The 17438-nt window shown below is 41.9% G+C and overlaps 1 protein-coding gene across 2 annotated transcripts in view; it reads right to left on the bottom strand.

The window, feature by feature from the left end:
* The window catches only part of GUCY2C (guanylate cyclase 2C), a 45407-nt gene extending 29562 nt beyond the window's left edge, over window positions 1-15845 (bottom strand). For both annotated transcript variants that reach the window (XM_013947605.2, XM_067311097.1), the window contains exons 1-10: window positions 15433-15845; window positions 14342-14454; window positions 12855-12922; window positions 10196-10411; window positions 8829-8950; window positions 7861-7957; window positions 6304-6418; window positions 4967-5102; window positions 3361-3443; window positions 2815-2926 (exon numbers count right to left, since the gene is read on the bottom strand). In XM_013947605.2, the coding sequence (XP_013803059.1) occupies window positions 2815-2926; window positions 3361-3443; window positions 4967-5102; window positions 6304-6418; window positions 7861-7957; window positions 8829-8950; window positions 10196-10411; window positions 12855-12922; window positions 14342-14454; window positions 15433-15646 (1276 nt within the window). In that variant the 5' untranslated portion in view covers window positions 15647-15845. The remainder of the gene's footprint in view (window positions 1-2814; window positions 2927-3360; window positions 3444-4966; window positions 5103-6303; window positions 6419-7860; window positions 7958-8828; window positions 8951-10195; window positions 10412-12854; window positions 12923-14341; window positions 14455-15432) is intronic.
* Window positions 15846-17438: the final 1593 nt, after the last annotated feature.

The raw sequence follows: 17438 nt of genomic DNA, 5'->3' as shown, positions 1-17438 counted from the left end.
GGGTGAAAATTATGGTGCCACTTTTAACACATGCAGTCTTGTCAACAATTGGCACCTGGGTTCTTCCTTTACTGGCCCAGTTATTTAAAGCTGCTCTAAAGTTGTTGTAGACAGAGCTTTGGAGACTGGACTCACTTCTGAACTCTTCTGTAGACACTGTGTTGGGATGATGAGTGCTACTGAGTGGACTGTTCTCTCCAATAGGAAATCAATTTCAAAAGGAATTTCCTAAGAATCCTCAGAAACTTAAGTTTTGCACACTGTGGCTTGCAGCTTAAAGACCAGCAGGTTCAAGTTCCCAGTGGGAGCTCTGTGAGAGCCACAATTTCTTGTTCCTGAGACTCTGCTACCACCTCCTGGCCATTAGTATTACAACACACAAAAGGATATTGCATCACAAATTAACTGTTTTCAGATCCTCTATAAGCAGAAATGTTTGCATAATGGCAAGCAGACTTTATCCATGTGTAGAGTGAGGGTTAAAGCTTTCTGAATAATGGAAAATTGTGGATGAAATCCATAATATCATGGGATGCCAGGAGAGAGGAAGGTAGCAGAATTTGGTCAGCTGCTCTCAATTAGACTAGGAAGAAACTGGGCTCTGATTGCTGCGTTTGTTCTCCTCTCTGGAGGAAAAAAAATATTTCTGGTTGGAAAGTTTTGTCTGGCTTTGGCAAAGCGTGGTGATTACTTAAACTTTGGCTATAAAAAGTAGCCCTTTGGAGCAATGTATTTATTTAGAAATCACACTGGAGGAAAGTTTATTTTTAAAAATGTGGAAAAAAAATTAACCAGTTGACTTTGGGAAGCAGTTTTGCTTTGGTTTAGTGTAGTTTGGTAGCAAAGTCGGGCCTTCATTAAGAGCTGAATGTTAAGTTATCAGATTTGTAGACACTGGCTTTCTGCAGTTCTCAGACGTGGGGATGGATGAGACTGGGACTGGAGCAACACTGAGAAGGCTGTGGCCAGGAAGCAAGCGGCTTAGATAGCTGAAGTAGGGAGAGCCTGTGGTTGATGTGGAATTCATTACTGTCTCTGCAGAAGTGGGCCATACAGTCATGCCAAAGGAGACTATCTGAGCAGTGACCAGAGCTGAGAAGTGAGAGCTCAGCTCAGCTCCTTCTGATCCTCTCAGAGCTGCCCAACCAGAGTCAGGTCAGTGCTGGTGCATCTCCCCCGTTTCTCTCCTGTCACTGCTATCTGCTCCTGGTGGTTACCGCAGGACCCTGGCCATGCGCCATTGCTCCTGAACACACTCTCTGGCTTCTCTTAGGAGGGGAAGACCTAATTTGAAGTCAGCTGGTTTACTTACTGAGGAATAAAAAAGTTTGACTCTGCATACCACCTTATTATGAATGTACTTTTAATTATCAGGAAGTGTTTGTTCCTTAAGTTATCTATGTTTGCATGATAACATACCCTAATACAGGTAAGTCTAATAGTCCCTAACAGAGATAATCTAATGGTGGCCTTTAGCTAATAACAGTGGAACCTCTGGACACTCGCCAATGTGAATGACTCAGCTGAACACTGTCCCATTTTGCACCTACCCCATTCAACCACTGCCAGAGCAATAATTTTTGTCCTCAATATCATACCCTGAAGAATATGCCTTACCATTGCCAGTCACCATATGGCAGCAGTCTATACAGGGAAATAATCCCAAAGTGCTCAGATTAGCAAGGCTCTGCTCTGCTCTGCTGAATAACAAGAGGGTTCAACTGTTCTATCCAAGAGTAACCAAAAACTCAACCGAGAAGCAGTTGGTGATTTCCTGGATTGCAGATTTAAAGTCTGGATGGAGACAGAGTGATAACCTAGTCTCCCATTTTCTATCTGCAAGGATCCAGCTCTCCTACAGACCATGTGTGCTGAATAACTAATCTCACTATCTGATGGGTGTCAAAGCTGCATAAAAGTAAATGCTCTGCTAGCAAAGGAACCAATGCATGATCTGCACGTGATTAATGGTTGGCAGCCCTAGACAACAGTATTCAGACCTCTAACTCAAAAGGCCAAGAAAAACTACCAGGTTTGATATGAATGGAAAATTGGTTCCACTAAGCCAGGAACAAACTTGAGCTCTGGACAAGGAGGGTGTGAAATACCACATAGAGCAGAAACTTAAGCGGAACTTCAGTATATCAAACCTATGGATGCTAATGAGAATGGAAAGCCTAAACATGATGTAGCCAACTGGTTCTGTCCCCTGTGTTCAACACAGAGAGGTGCTTCATGCTGTGGTCAAGACCTGTCCTGGGGCATTTTTTGGTCTGGGAGAAAGCTTCCTAATGAGGTCTGAAACAGTGCTTGTGCCAGCACAGAAGCGGCTAATCTAAGCAGATCTTTGCTGAGGTGCCTTCCTGCTAGTTAAGTTTGTTTGGGACATACTGCACCATACTTAACCAGGAGCTGTTTTTAAACTTTTTTTGAAGTGTTTTTCATAGATTTTTTCAACACAAAAGTCAACATTTCCAAAATCCAAACACTGAGTCAAGTCAGGAGTTATGCAGTTCAGACTTCAGAGAATGAGATGGTGGAGCCAAGCTGTGAATGGGGAAGGGGCTGTTCCTCACTCCCTTCCCTCCTCCTCCTGCCTCCAGTACTGGGTCATTTGATGGGAACAGGCTTGCAGCAGGGAACTGTGGAAATGAAGAAGCACAGACTCCCTAAATCTACACCTCTGTCCTCTCCTGAGCTCCATCCGACAAGTTTAAAGGGGCAGACAGAAGCAGTGTTAAGGTGTGTGCTGGTGTGACCTTTGTACTGTGTGAGTTCTCCTCTTAGAAAAGGTAGGTTTAATGAGTATCTCACCAGTGCCTGGAGTATCATTAGGCAGCTTGTGGCTTTTCCAGACAAAATCCGGACTGGTAGCCAGCACACGTGTCTCATTCTTGTCAGTGTCGAAATACAGGAGAGGCCTGAACTATAGGTGTAGGAGTGAAGAAATGCAGTCAGTACCTGGGCTCTCCCTTTCTTGTCCCATGCTTCAGACTACCTTAATAAATGTATTGCCCAAAGTTAAACAGTAATTCTTGCTCTTTCTGCTACAGTGGTGTGTTCTTCAACTTAGCCATATGTTTGGCTGCCATATTCTTCCTCATTCCTCCCCTCTCCCTGAAAAAAAATAAAGCAGTCCAGCAGAATACCAACTGCATTTCATTAACTGAGTCACTGCATGACGTCCGTCCTGTCAGCCTTCAGCAGACCTCTCATGATCCCCTCCCAGTATGCACAGCACACCTTGGCATGCCACCATTTCTACTGTAGTTGTTTTTGTCATCCTTAAGCCACAGTGCAGGGCATTTTGTTTCTCCTCTTGTATCTATGGTTGAACACTTGCACCCTGGACATACGTACATGTGCAGACTGGGACGTGTACAGCAGGGCCAGACTGACATCAATGTCTCCAAATTCATCTAGAGTCACAGGACCCAGTGCACCTGTGGACACAAGGAATTAGTCAGAGGGCTTGTATTCTCAGAAACACAAATATGTGACAGGAAGAATGGGATAAATAAAAAGATTTCTGATGCTTGGGATCTTTTCTTCCTTCTTCATGTATGTACTAGGACACACATCCACATAGTGTGGCTCTGCTTCTCCCTTAATAGCACACTACTTTTTTTTCTACAAAATCTGGATTCAGTTCCAGTAAAAGGTGTTGAACTGACTGCACTCAAGAGGAAAGGTCTCCCTCTAGCCATTGAAGATATATTTATCAGGTCTCTGCAGCATACGAAGAATGTCAGAGTAACCTCCCTTGAAGGGACTGCTTTAGACATGAGAAGAGAAATTGCCTGTTTCCATCTTCAGTTTGAGTCTATCAGCAAGAAAGGAAATACAGACATACTTTCACACCTCTTGCTCTTTTGAGAGTTACCTGCTTGGCTCTAATAATATTATTTTAACCAGCTTCTTTTTTCTCTTTAACCTCTTGCCTTCTTATGTCAGCAAATGTACCCACTGAGAAACTGCCTATGTAGCACATTCCAAGGATTTAAGGTGGAATCTTCTAAGCACTCGCTGTTGGCTTGACTTTGCTCTCAAGAAGTCAGTCATAACAAGAAGAGTGCAAGCTAAGCCACTCCTGAAAATCTCACCTTCATTTTTTCCTTTTTCTTTTCAGGATAGTCTTTTCAACCAGCTTCAGATAGTTTTTTGCTGCTGTTGCTGATGACTTATTTTATCCTCTCTAAAGGTCAGCATTGTTATTTTACTTTAGCAATGATCTCCTCCCTTTTTACCTCAGAAACTGATGCTCAGTTTTTGATGGTACATCTTTGGGACAAAGTTTAGAAATGACACTCTCACAATTTAACAACTTGTGGTAAGCTAAAAAATGAAATCTGAATGCCAGGCTGTCTCTTGGGGAAGCATGGACCCTGAAACCCACCCATATGCTTCACTGTTCCAAGTCCTTTCTCATTCTCCAAACAGTTTCCCTATATATAGTTCAGTTTTCTGTACCAGCAGGAGCAAATTATTATATTAGTCAAAAGAAGGACATTGGCTTCAGGGGCTTGTCCCTATCCTCCTACTTCACTGGCTTGGAAGCTCTGTCTCTCCTCTTTTTCCCATACCTCCATAGGCAGGAATATTCCTTATAGGTTCCTTTATACTTTCAAAGCAGCAGGAAAAGGCTATATCCCAGAAAGGAATCTTGTCCTCAGTGTGTTCCTAATTGCAATGTTTTAAATGTTCCTCATTTTGGCTTTCTGCCTCTTCTATTTTGCATACACTGAGGGGATTCTGCACATGACTGCTATATAGTCCTTTCGTTAATACTGAAGATACCGTAATTGGAAAAAAACTGATAACACAGAAAAAAAAACAGTGGGAATAGAACTCACTGAAGAGCTTAGACTTGTTTAGTGTAGAAGGCACTTATCCTAAGATGGCTTAAAAACAAATTTCTTTCACGTCATCAATTTAGTGAATCCTGTTCAGGACAGTACTATATTACCTTCAAAAGTGACATTTCGGAATTCATTGATGAAACTGACAGGCAAAACTGGGCTCTGGGAGAAGATAAATTTCTTCAGAATATGTCCAAAAAGCAAGACTGCATTAAAATAGCCAAGAACAAAGTCATTGTCCAGCTAGAACAGAGAAAAAGAAAAATGGCAACTTGAGAGTTTGTATTTCTGCCTAGGACTTCAACATCCTTTGTGGTCTTCATTTGGCAAAAACTCCAGAATGGAAAGCCAGAAGTTAGTATATGGGCAATGCCATGTCAGCGTTATTGCTTGGAAAAATAGAGGCCTGCAAGATGTTTTTGCTGTCTGAACACAGAGAGGTAGGGAAAACTTAGGACTATAAGAGGCCCATCTGAAGCTCTGGCATGCTGATCATGGAGCAAAGGATTCAAGAAATCCTGTACTGTGGGTCCTGGGCAGGTCTGCTCAGTAGGACCCAAAGCCCCTGTCTTTGGATTAGATTTTCTGTACAGATAATCTGGTGTGATGCCAGTGAGTCTAGGCTTCCAGACGGCCACAGATCAGGGGCAGGGAGCTATGCCAGAATTTCCATCTGCCTGCCATAGAGCTGGCACCCAAAAAGCCTTGGGCCAGGGCTGGGGGATCTGGAAGCCCTGTAAATACATCCTGAAGCTTCAGGCTCCCTACTGGAGAGTTGGATCGCAAAGTCACAAATCCTTGGAGGAATGCTACGTGTAGGGTCTGGTTCCTGAGCAGACTGCAAGTGTAACTGTTTCACAGAGCAGACACAAGGCTTAGGTAGCTTCTGCTTTTCAGGAAATTAAAAATATAAATATTTCCTCAGAAAAAAGTTCTGGTTTTTTGAAACATTTAACTGGAAAGTCACTGGACAGAAACAGCAACAGTTGCCACTGCTTATACATATCTGCACACACAGATCAGCCAACAATTACTAATTTCTGAACTTTCCACACTCACATCCCTATTACACATATAGATCCTCCTTCAAAGAAGTCTTGCAGCCACACTGAAAACATGATTAAGTTGTCAGTCACCCAAAAGCGGTGTAAGAAGGTCAGGTATTTACAAGTCTCCTGCAAGCCCTGTGAACATGACACTTGCAAACTAGACAAAAAGCTTGAGTTGAACTTTGCAAAGCAGGAATGTGAGATCCTGCACATTTGTCTTATGATATTATATGTTTGCACCATTACAGCAGAATGAAATGTTCTCCTGCATTAATGTATGAAAATATCAACATAACAACAGGGGATGATTACAGCTGCATTTTTAGTTTTCATTTCCTAGTGCATGAACACAAATCAACTGAACACAGTGATCTGATACAAAATAGTGTGGTTACCTGGAAGGCTTCCTCAGTCTTTGCAGTATTTAAGCTGTAATTAGCTGGTGGCAGGGTCAGGACAAGTACATTCTTCATGTAACCGGCTGAGCTGTTGTCCTTGAAGTATGTGTTACTGCAGAGCAAAGCACAAGAGCCCCCAAAACAATCAGCAACAGGGACAGCAGAAACCATAACAGAATCATTCTCCTCTCCCCAGTGGAACTGTTAATTAACAGGTTAATAGAGTGGTTCTAAAAATAAAAATGCATCATGGACACAACCCTTAACATTGTTCATTCCCTGGTAGCAGCTTCTGTGCTTAACTACATAAAAAGATAACATCAGGGAGATCTGGCAATCTGAAACCAACAGTTGCAGTGAATCATTGTTATTACAATAACTGTTTTGTTTCTGTGCTGTTTATTTCCGCTTCTTTCAGGCAGGAGTTTACATCTATTAAAATGTAGCATCTTCTTGGTATCCACAGTACTGGAATCTGTAGTTTCTTCATGTTATTGTTTCTGACTTTGCATTCTTCTGCATGTTCCTCTAATTTTGATATTTCATGCTAGAATTGATCACATCAGGATTTGCACTGAAAACATTTACCAGGAAGGTGTGAAACAATCTGATAGGTGCAGAGAGCAGCATATTGATTTGTTCCTTTAATTCAGTGAGCTAGGAAAAGTCAGAGGAAACTATGCAAACTTGCAAACTATGCTAAAACAAGCAGGAAGGATTGTAGCTTTCAGATGTCTTTGATTTCAGCATCCTGACAGGCCATCTGGAAGTGCTTCCCCAATTAGTCTGGCAACCACTAGATTCATGTATTACAGAGGAATTTAGCAATACGTATTAGTGTCAAGTAGCAGCACCTATCATTGCTACAGCTAGACTGATTAAAATCCTTTTTGTATGAGCTTTCTCTCATTATTCATGTTTGCCCTTGGTCCTCCTATTTACTAATACACACAAAGCTACCACTGATAAGGCCAGTTTATATCAATCCTCATCTATAAGTATTTTGTAATTATAAAGATGAAATTGAACAATGGAGTACTCAGGGTGAGTACTAAGAAACATCTCTGAAAATTTAGATTTATGTAATTTTAAAGATGTTGGTCAGTGAAGGAAAGGGTTGTCTCATCTTTTAAGTCATTTAAAAACATAATAAACAAAGCCTAGAAAAATATCCTGCAAGATTATTTATGTAATTGTCTGGTTGGATAGACAGTATGAAAAATATACAATCTTATGACCATTCTGACATCAGATTCTGTGGTTCTCTAATGGGTTCCACAGTGAGGTCAGAATTGCACAGTATGAAGTTAACCCTACCTACTCTGGTCACTGCCTTAGAAAAGTCTTATGTGAACTAATTTGGATATTGTAGAGGATGTGCCACAATTTAAGCACTAAACAGCTTAAATGGCAAGACACGGGGAAGGACTGCAATGAAAAACATTTTGTGAGAGAGCATTTCTTCAACACAACAGTTCCAGTCATACTATTTCCATTATCTCTGTCCTGCAGCAAGCTGCAGAGAAATGAGGAAAAGCAGAGGTGATACTTTACTTGAAGAGATCTATCAGGATGATAACTATGTTGTTATCCACTTCCTCCGTCCCTAGGTCAGCGCTGACATCAGCTGGAGAACCACACATGATGATCACTAGAAATCAGGCAAAAATGGAGAGATACAGATAAGGAGAGGACATTTGCTTACTCTCAGTGCTTAAGTAGCAGGTAGTATAACAGTCTTGGGCTGAGGCAACCTGCGCTGTGTTGAGACCCAGGCATAGCGCTACAGACAGTCTGCAACAAGACTGGGATATCTGAGGGAAAGCAAAGTGGTAAAAGGTCCCTCAATGCCTACTCCACGTTATGTTTGATTGCACCAAGGCATTACCATTACCTTACCCAAATAAGCATTAGCAATTCTGATGCAATATAGGCTACTGAATATGAAAGTTTCTAAGGTAAATGGCATTCAGATAATAGATAGTTTCACTGTCTTATCGCTCTCACACTCACTTTGCCTGTTGATGCCAGGTGCATAGTCTTACTAGAAGATGAAATATCATCAGACACTCATCAGTGTCTCTAGTATAGATGGATCAGCTCCTGAAGAAGTGCCCCTTTACTGCACAGATAACGCCTGTATGCGTACCAGAGCTGCAAACATAGGAATGGTAGAGAACTAAGCATTCTTGTAATACTCAAGTCCGTGATCAGAGCTGTGATTTCTGGATTTCTGAATCTTTCGCAAAAGAGGGTTCGTAAGAAGACAATATCATACCTCAATGGCATAATTACCCCCAAAAGGCCTCTGGAACCAGAGTAGTCCCCCATATTCTATAGGGAGGGAAAAAGGAATCTGAGAACTCTGTGCCAGCTTATGTTGGCACCAATGTGAAACAGTGTGTGTGCTTTCCACCATTTCTGTGGAAAGTCTGTCCTTAAAATGTAACTAAGGGGTCAGACTGATTTTCAGGGAACAGCAACTTACCTGCAAGGGAGAGTGCTCCCTCAGCCCCCCTTACCATTGCTTTTCCGGTTTGGATCTTTCACAGTTTTTTTTAACTGTTCTGGAGTCCTTAAAATTTCCTTGACCTTCAGGTTTTCAGAGAACTGTGTGACTCCAGCATCTAGCGCATTCATGTACCTGATGCAAGGCAGGGAGCACAGATATTGTCAGAAAATTGCTAACCCCTCACATTCACATAGTACCTTCTCTCCAAAATAAGCCAAAAAGCTAGACAGACTGTTTAGCGTTTGCAACGTGGTAAGGAGCAGTTTTTCTGCACCTATGAAAGAAAGTCAATACAGAGCATGAAAGATTTAAAAGTATCTTGAATGTCACTCAAAGGTATTTAAGCCTGGTAATGCAAAGAATGGGTTTAGAGAATACAATGATGTAATAAGACATTAACACTTAAGAAAATAAACCGGGATGTGGGAAAATTCTAGTGAGAGATAGTGCTAGGATTCTCTGCTGTAATAAGACATGGGGGCTAATCTTAGAAGACACATCAGAAGATTCAAAGGAGTAAATGGGAGCTACAGAAAGAACCAAGATCACAAAACACACACGCACCCTGATGGTGAAAGAAAAGAAGGAAGGAGGAATGTAGCAACAAAAAAAATCTATACTGAGTCAGTTAAAAATTGAGGGGAAGAAATGAGGAGAGCAAAAAAAGCCATGTGAGTAAAAGCTAGCTAAAAGATTAAGCAAACACAGACAGCTCCTAAATCCTATTCTTGCCTCAAAGTGTTGTGTCTAAAAAGCATTATTCTGTCTGAAATAAAGTTAGTGCAGGGGGGAAAAGAAATTTTTCTGTTTTCAGACTCTTTAACTTTCTGATCTAACAACACTGAGATCCCAGCTCTGTAGAGTACTAAGCATCTTTTTCTCCCCATTATTCTCAGAAACAGAAGAGGTAATCATTAATTTACAGGAACATAAAAATAGTTGGGACATACCTGATATTGCATAAACTCAGCTATCAGTGCAGACATTCATGCACTTTTGAGAATACTTTTAAGAATTCTCAAGCCTTGGAAATTCCTATGGACAGCATAATCCAAAACTTGTCCCTGCTGGAAATTTTCATGTAAATAGCATGACATATGAGGGGCCCCCACATTGGACTCCCCATAGATGTGTTTTTAGGTGTCCCAGTTTTAGGACTGGGATCTCAGTCTACTTAAAAAGTAGACTGGGTGTAACATTAGGATATGCAGTACACCTGAAGGATGTAATTCATCTTTTCCTGCTCTCATTTCTTGATAGCAGTACGGCACCTCCAAAAGAATAGGAATTGAAGGACAGCCTGTAAAAGTCATGCCCCAAGACAGAGATGGAGTTTATCAGAACAACAGCTGGGACAGATGTGAAACTGCACCTTACCAGAAGCAATCCTCTGAGTTTTCATTCCTCTTGTAAATATAGGTAGATTCCCAGGCTGTGGTTTTGAAAGGCAGCTTGGCGTTATTCCAGAAATAATAGAAGAAGTCAGTCAGTTTCCTGGCTGGGGTCAGAATGCGGGTTAAATTTTCTTTATAGTCACAGGACAGTCCAAAACTCCCTACAGAGATCAGAGGCAGGCTCAGTATTGTGTCAACTCTGAGGGGAGAGACAAGAGGACAAGTCTGAATGGATTGCTGTTGCATCAAGGCAGCTACCGTGTGATTTCCATTCCTAGCACCTTCTCATCTTGTGTCCTGCATTAGTTTAACAGCAACTTAAACCTGAAACAGAAGGCTCCTAATCAACATGATCAAATTTCAAATCAGTATTGGCCTGCTGAAATGGGCAGGCCAGGCAGCTTCTCCAAGTGTTCTGATTCCCTGTGCCATAGGCACCTTCCTTCTCCAGCCCCTTGCGGTACCATGTGTTGTCTGAATCAGAGGGCTACGACAGCAGTTTAAGGGCTCTAGGATGCATCTGATTCTGCTCCCAGATTGCCATCATGGACTACGTGCTGTTTGCTGGTCTGTCAGGAGTTGGCTTGTAAGTGATGTGTTTATTTTCAGCGATTCACCCAAAAGCAAGGAAATGATGGTGGCTTTATGACATATTCTGCGGGCCAGGCTAGAACAACAGATCACAAAATGGGGGCATAGGAGATATTCCCAGGAAAAGTCCCCCACCCAACTGAAATGACAAGCTACACGCTCTTAGAAGTTTCTCAAGTAATCTTTTTGTCAACCTATATACGTGACAAAAGAACCTTTGGTGCCAGTAGTCACATTTGTAAACTGATAGGAAAATGTCTTTACAAATCTGAGCTATGTGCTCAGAGAATTTAAAGGAGCCTATCTTGGTAATGCTGTTAAGTTAGTTTTGTATGAGCAAGGGGGATTTTATCACCTCTCTGATTTCTGAGCATTGCCAGATGACTCTCTGTCTTCTACTGTAATTTTTAACATGGGATGAATTTGATCTCTTTATTAGGCAGTGCTGGAGGGGGAGGGTTTTGTTGCCATCAAAAAGCTTTACTCCTACAAGTCAAAGGAAAAGTCTTTTAGTTTCACTACGGCATATTTTAGGTGATGGACAACAGCAAGAGTCAGAGAGAAAATAAGGCAACTCTCTGCTGGAAGTGATGTGATGAAACAAGGAAATTTTTCTCCATAGAGAGAATAAATTGGATGAAGTGAAAGCATTTTTATAGATGTTGCAGTGTTATTAGACTAGATTAAAAATATTTCAGTTCTTATAGGGGATGAGTTCTTTTACGCCAGTGAATTTAGCCTGCAAAAAAACATGTCCATCAGAGTTGTTGGCACTATTACGACAGAAATTTGTTTTTCAGGTAAAAGCCATTGTCATTATCAAAACAGAAAGTTTACATTTGGTGTAACAGAAAGAGACCCAGGAGCTGTAATGAATCAGGAAGACTATTTCACTAATGAAATGGACATTTTTCTAGCTGGTTTAGTATGCTATAAGGTAAGGACCTATTTTGACTTACAAATCTATTGCACCATGGGCAAACCTAGCTTGCTGCCTGATGGTTAGCGCTCTTCATTGCTCTGCACCAACTTCTGCTACTCATACTTTTTACTGGATACTGGTTTAACCATGTCAACTTTGGAGGAAAAGACTTGGGCATTATTCTGGGCAGCTCCATATCCAGCAGATTAGAAAACCAAACATAGAGTTAGGAGACACAACAAATAAAATGGGGTATATTGCATAATATTTTATCGTGATCTTAAACATAAGGAAGATTTTATTCCTTTTACTATTCTATAAATCAACCACATACTTTCACTGGGAACATTGTGTTCACTTCTGGTTATCCCACCCAAAAAGTACAGAGCTAGAAGCAGACAAAGTTTGAGGCAAAAACATCCCTAACTTTTCAGTATCTCTCAGTGAAGCCAAGACACTAGCGAAATTTAAAAAGGGGACAGTGATTTACTTGGGTAAAAATATGGATTTGTATGTCATGACTGAGCGTTTTTTTAACTGAATTATGCTAAGACTGCAGATTCAGTTCACACTTTACCTGATATCTGACAATGAACATAAATATATAATATTGAATTATACAGATTCATGTATAATATGCTGACAGAGAGATTCTCTCATTCTTCAGGAATGCTTTCTCAGGCAGAAGGTTTAGGATGAAACTGGGTGCTCATTATATGAACACTGTTTACTGTAGGTGGTTGGGATTTTCGGCTTTTCTCTTGAAGCATGTGACTCAGGCCCCTTTCAGTGACTGAATATGCACCCAGAAGGACCTCGGTTGCCGCAGTACTGCAATATCTACATGCCTCAAGCTAATATCTCTCTTTCCTGCTGTGTTTGTTGAAGAGTTAAGTGTTTTGACCCCTTATAAACATTTTCCTGCTAGTAGTGGGATTGCATTGATGGGCTCTGGAAGAGGATTTCTTTCTCTCCACCAAACACAGTGGCTTGACTGCACAGCCCAAGGTGTCTGCTGAACCCCCAACCCCAATGTCTCTGCTGCCCTGTTGCACACAAAACAACTTTGTTCAAGAGTTCATATCTTTAACACCATAATATTGGCAGAGGGAGGTGTTTTAATACTTACGAGACCATTTGGTAGGTGGCATAAGTGCAAGCAGGTCCTATGACAGCACAGCCAAGTGTGCCACTATTCTGCAAGAGATCAGAAAGGGTCAGCAGGGAGGACAGTGCAGAGGACTGTCAGAAAGAACAGAGTGGGAGAATGAAGAAAACTGCAGGATTTAAGACGGAGTCACAGAACTTAGGCAGGAATGGAGTAAGAAAGGAAGTACAGAAAGATTAAAAGAACAAATCTGGAGCACAGAAGGGAAGAGTCACAGAGAATTATCTAAGAAAAGAGAGAGGACGGAATAGTGCCTGCGAGAGTATGACTTTCATTGAAAGATACGAAAAAACTCTGTGGGAGCTAAATTCTTGGTCTGCAGAGTGGAGGCAATAAGGGAGGAGTAGAGCACATGTTAGGATTAAAATGCATAATAAATGCACCAGTATGTTGCAATTGCAGATAAGGAATTACATACCAGAACAGTGCTTGCACTTGGAGCAGACAAAGCGTTTGGAATTTTGAGATACTGTGTATCAGAAATGAATTTATTTATGTGTATATGAAGCTTTCATGAAAAAAGTCCTTTCATGACCACCAAAATTAATGAGGCCTGACTTGCAGTAGGTTTGTGTGTCATGATTGATTTTTTATTAACTAAGACTATAGCATGTGCTCATACATTGTTAAATATGAGAGAATTCACACTGGATTGACAAAGCTTCACTCAGAGGCTAAAGTTATTAGACATCAGCAAATCCATTGAAACATGCTTTCTTGAATGTGTAGTAAGGCACCAATTGTAACTGAATCTTTTCCCAACATTAGAGTATTCACATCTTTTCTCCATGTGATTTCTCTGATTTCTAGTACAGAGTGAGCATGCATTTCATCTTTGCCCTCTGGACATAGTTCCATGAGTATTTCTTTGGTATCAATGCCAGTCTAACAGTCCCTCTACCCCAAGCTGCATGTTCTCATCCTCACACAGCTCTCCCCTTTGTGCTGGCACAATATTTGTGTAATCTCATGGTGAGATAAGGGGAACTCAGATTAGGAGATCTCAGGGAACTGATCCAGCTGGAAATGGACTTTTTTTTTTCTGCTTGGGCTGTTTGGATGTTTATTTTTAGCTGGATTACTTTGGCTGTGTGGCCACACAAATAGCTGTGCAGATATAACAGAGGGAGTAAGCAACTGCAAGCAGGAGGCTGCTTTAGCTGACACTGCTATCAAATGTCTAATGACAGCCTCTGGGGAACATTAATAGGCCTCTCTCCAGTATCTGACTGCTTGTCTTCGCAAAACCTAAAGGAACATCTCGTCTTTGAAAACTCCACCACCCTGTCAAATTTTTTTGGAACTGAACAACAGATTCAAAAGTTATTAGCGAAAGACAGAGAGACATACAAACACAGACACGTGCATCCACATACACACATGCACCACACACAAGGAAGAAGTCTTTTCTTCTTAGGAAATTAGCCTAAAAAAAGCCTGATACTCACATAAATGTCCTTGATGAGCTCCACACCTTCACAGGTGCTGGTACGACAGCCTTGTGAGACATACAGTGATGAGCTAAAGCTGTGGAAGGTGGCATTGACTTTCACGTATACTCCTGCAACACAGAGGTAGAAGAAAAGCATCATGCGATGTAGATAACTGCTAATATACTCTGTCCTTCCTTTTTTTAACACAGGTAGTCTCATGCTAAGATGTTTCCAATCCCAAAAAAATACTGGAAAGCCCACCTACCTAACTACCACTACTTAGCATGGGATTGCAGAATTTGCTCCAGTGTTGACTTCCTCTACTGAGTATTATCTACTGGTCATAACTGGATACAGATTTTTAGAGCTCTGTAGGAACTAGCTGAGACAGCCCTTTCCAACAAAATTGGGAAAAAAACACTTCAGTTAGCAGGCAGGAGGAAAATGGAATCATTTCTCAAGAACCTTTTTGTCCCAAGATATTCTAGAGAGTGACAATAGATTGGTGATATTGAAAGGAGAAGTAAGATATTGAAGTGAATAAAAGCATCATCTACAGTGAGTTTGAATGAGGACAAAAAACAAATGGGCTGTGAACTCTTCACACTTCAAGTCATAATGTGATCAACAAGCCAGGGTCAAGATGGAAATTCTTCTCTGAGAGTACAGGCTACTGCAGCCAGGAGAGGAGAGGAGTCTCACTTTTCACATGGTATATCTCTCATAGTCCAGCAATTATGAAACAGGATGAATTAGTGCTAGGCTCTGCTGCAAGGACAGCTCAGTTACTGGACTGGATGGATCACTGATTTTGTGTGATCCAGTTCAATAATTTCTGTGTTCCCAGTCCCAACTGAACACCTCCAGAAAGGAATGCAGGAAGAGTCTGCCCAGCTACCATGAAAGCCAGAATAGTTATGCCTATAGCACTTCGCTTTTCACAGAGGGAGGGCCATTACTACTGTAAGAGTTACATAGAGAGGATGGACAGCCAAGGAGCCTGTCTGAGAAGCAGTATGCAGAAGGTCAGATCAGTAGAAAGCTGTGACACTAAGTCTGACAAGAAACCACAGTGGGAAAGGGATAGTCAACACCCATTGCCTTACCTGCCATCTGGAATTGCTCTCGTATCATTTCCAAGGCTTGCTCCACGGCTGATCTCAAATCATGAGCAGTTGCTGGGAAATCCATGCTATCCATGAGCATCACATTGATCACATAATTGTTGTTGCTACACTTGTTTGAACCAACTTGTTGCAGCAGCGGGAGCAAGAGAAACAAAGGCCAAATGGCCAGATGCAACATTCGTTGCTTCATCATTGTTCAGTTTAGACCCATTGTGTGTGTTCACTCTTTTCTCTTTCTTTCAGAGATACTCAGATATCTCTCAGAGATCTCTCTCTCAGATACTCTACAGTTTTGTTTCCGAATAGGACAAAACAGATTTTCACGCTGTAGATTCAAAGATAGGCTATACGAGCCTCCTCTCCAGTGCTTCCCTGCCCCTTTTTCTGTCTTCACCTCTGCCTGTCCCTCCGGTGTCCTAGGTGGCACTTCTGTTTGTTAACAACAGCAGAACTCAGGTAAGGCTAAAGGTTGCTGTGAATGTTTGCTCATGGAAAGGCTGAGGCTATAAAACTGAAGCATTACCTGAAACCTTGCCTGATAAGGACATTAACTTTTCATCAACTGATGGGCTGAGAGAAGGAAGGAGGAGGGGGCAAATGGACTGTAAAACAGGCTCTTTAAAATGGAAATAAAATAAAAGGTCTGCTAAAGCCTAGAGGAAAACAGATGGTTGCTTCATGTTTGCCTTGCCCTACAATATCATCTCTGTTGGCTGTGCTCATAAACCAAGGGTATATTTTCTTCTGTGGTAAATTATCAATTTCATTTGTTTAGCTTTTGCCATCAAAGTACTTCTGATACTGGCAAGAATGCCTGACTTGCAGTCCTCACTGAAGCCTTTGTTTCTGTCTACAGTGTAGGCTCAGCACAACGCCTGTCTGCTAGTAGTCACCCAACATTGCACCCCGGAGTGTCCCAGGTCTGCCCTAGAGACATTGTTACCAGGCAGCATTGCCCATTCCCATTTTGTCGAATGACTCTTGAAATGGGGGACAACATGTTCGTATTTTATGTGGTGTGATCTCTTGCATCAGGCAGGGATTAGCAATGCTGAAGAGCACATCTGGGACCTGCGGGACTAAAGCTAGATTGTAAATGGCATCACTAAAAGGCACACACTAAAGGACACCATGGTATTGTTCCTGAATAGGGCTCTAAAGCTTTCTTTAGTACTTTTCCTAAGAATGATCTCATCATTTTCATTTTCCTGGGAATGGTCTCAGGAAGGGTAGGTAAAATGAATGTGAGATGAAAAAAAAAAAAAAAAAGCCTTACTGATAAGGGAGACGTGCAAGATAGGGTTATGATTAGTGGCGCAAGGTCTAGTTGGAGGCCTGTAGCTAGCGGTGCACCCCAGGAGTCATTACTGGGTCCAATTTTGTTCAACTTATTCATCAATGACCTGGATGATGGGACAGAGTGCCTCCTCAGCAAGTTTGCTGATCATACAAAGCTGGGAGGGGTGGCTGATATGCCGGAGGGCTGTGCTACCATTCAGAGGGACTTCACTGGGCTGGAGAGATGGGGAGAGAGGAACCTCATGAAGTTCAACAAAGTGCAAAGTCCTTCACCTAGGGAGGAATAACCCTGTGAACCAGTACAGGCTGGGGGCTGACCTGCTGGAAAGCAGCTCTGCAGAGAAGGACCTGGGGGTTCTAGTGGACAACAAGTTGACCATGAGCCACCAATGTGCCCTTGTGGCAAGAAGGCCAATGGTATCCTGAGCTGCATTAGGAAGATCGTTGCCAGCAGGTCAAGGGAGGTGATCCTCCCCCTCTGCTCAGCCCTGGTGAGGTTGCATCTGGAGTGCTATGTCCAATTCTGGGTTTCCCAAAAAGAGAGACATGGAGCTACTGGAGCGAGTCCAGCAAGGATTACTAAAATGATTAAGGGACTGGAGCATCTCTCTTATGAGGAAAGGCTGAGAGAGCTGGGACTGTTCGACCTGGAGAAGAGAAGACTGAGGGGGGATCTTATCAATGTG

This window comes from Apteryx mantelli, chromosome 1, assembly GCF_036417845.1.
Source record: "Apteryx mantelli isolate bAptMan1 chromosome 1, bAptMan1.hap1, whole genome shotgun sequence".
Classification (NCBI taxonomy): Eukaryota; Metazoa; Chordata; class Aves; order Apterygiformes; family Apterygidae; genus Apteryx; species Apteryx mantelli.
The sequence above is the reverse complement of the archived record's forward strand: the minus strand, read 5'-3'. Positions and strand labels throughout refer to the sequence as shown.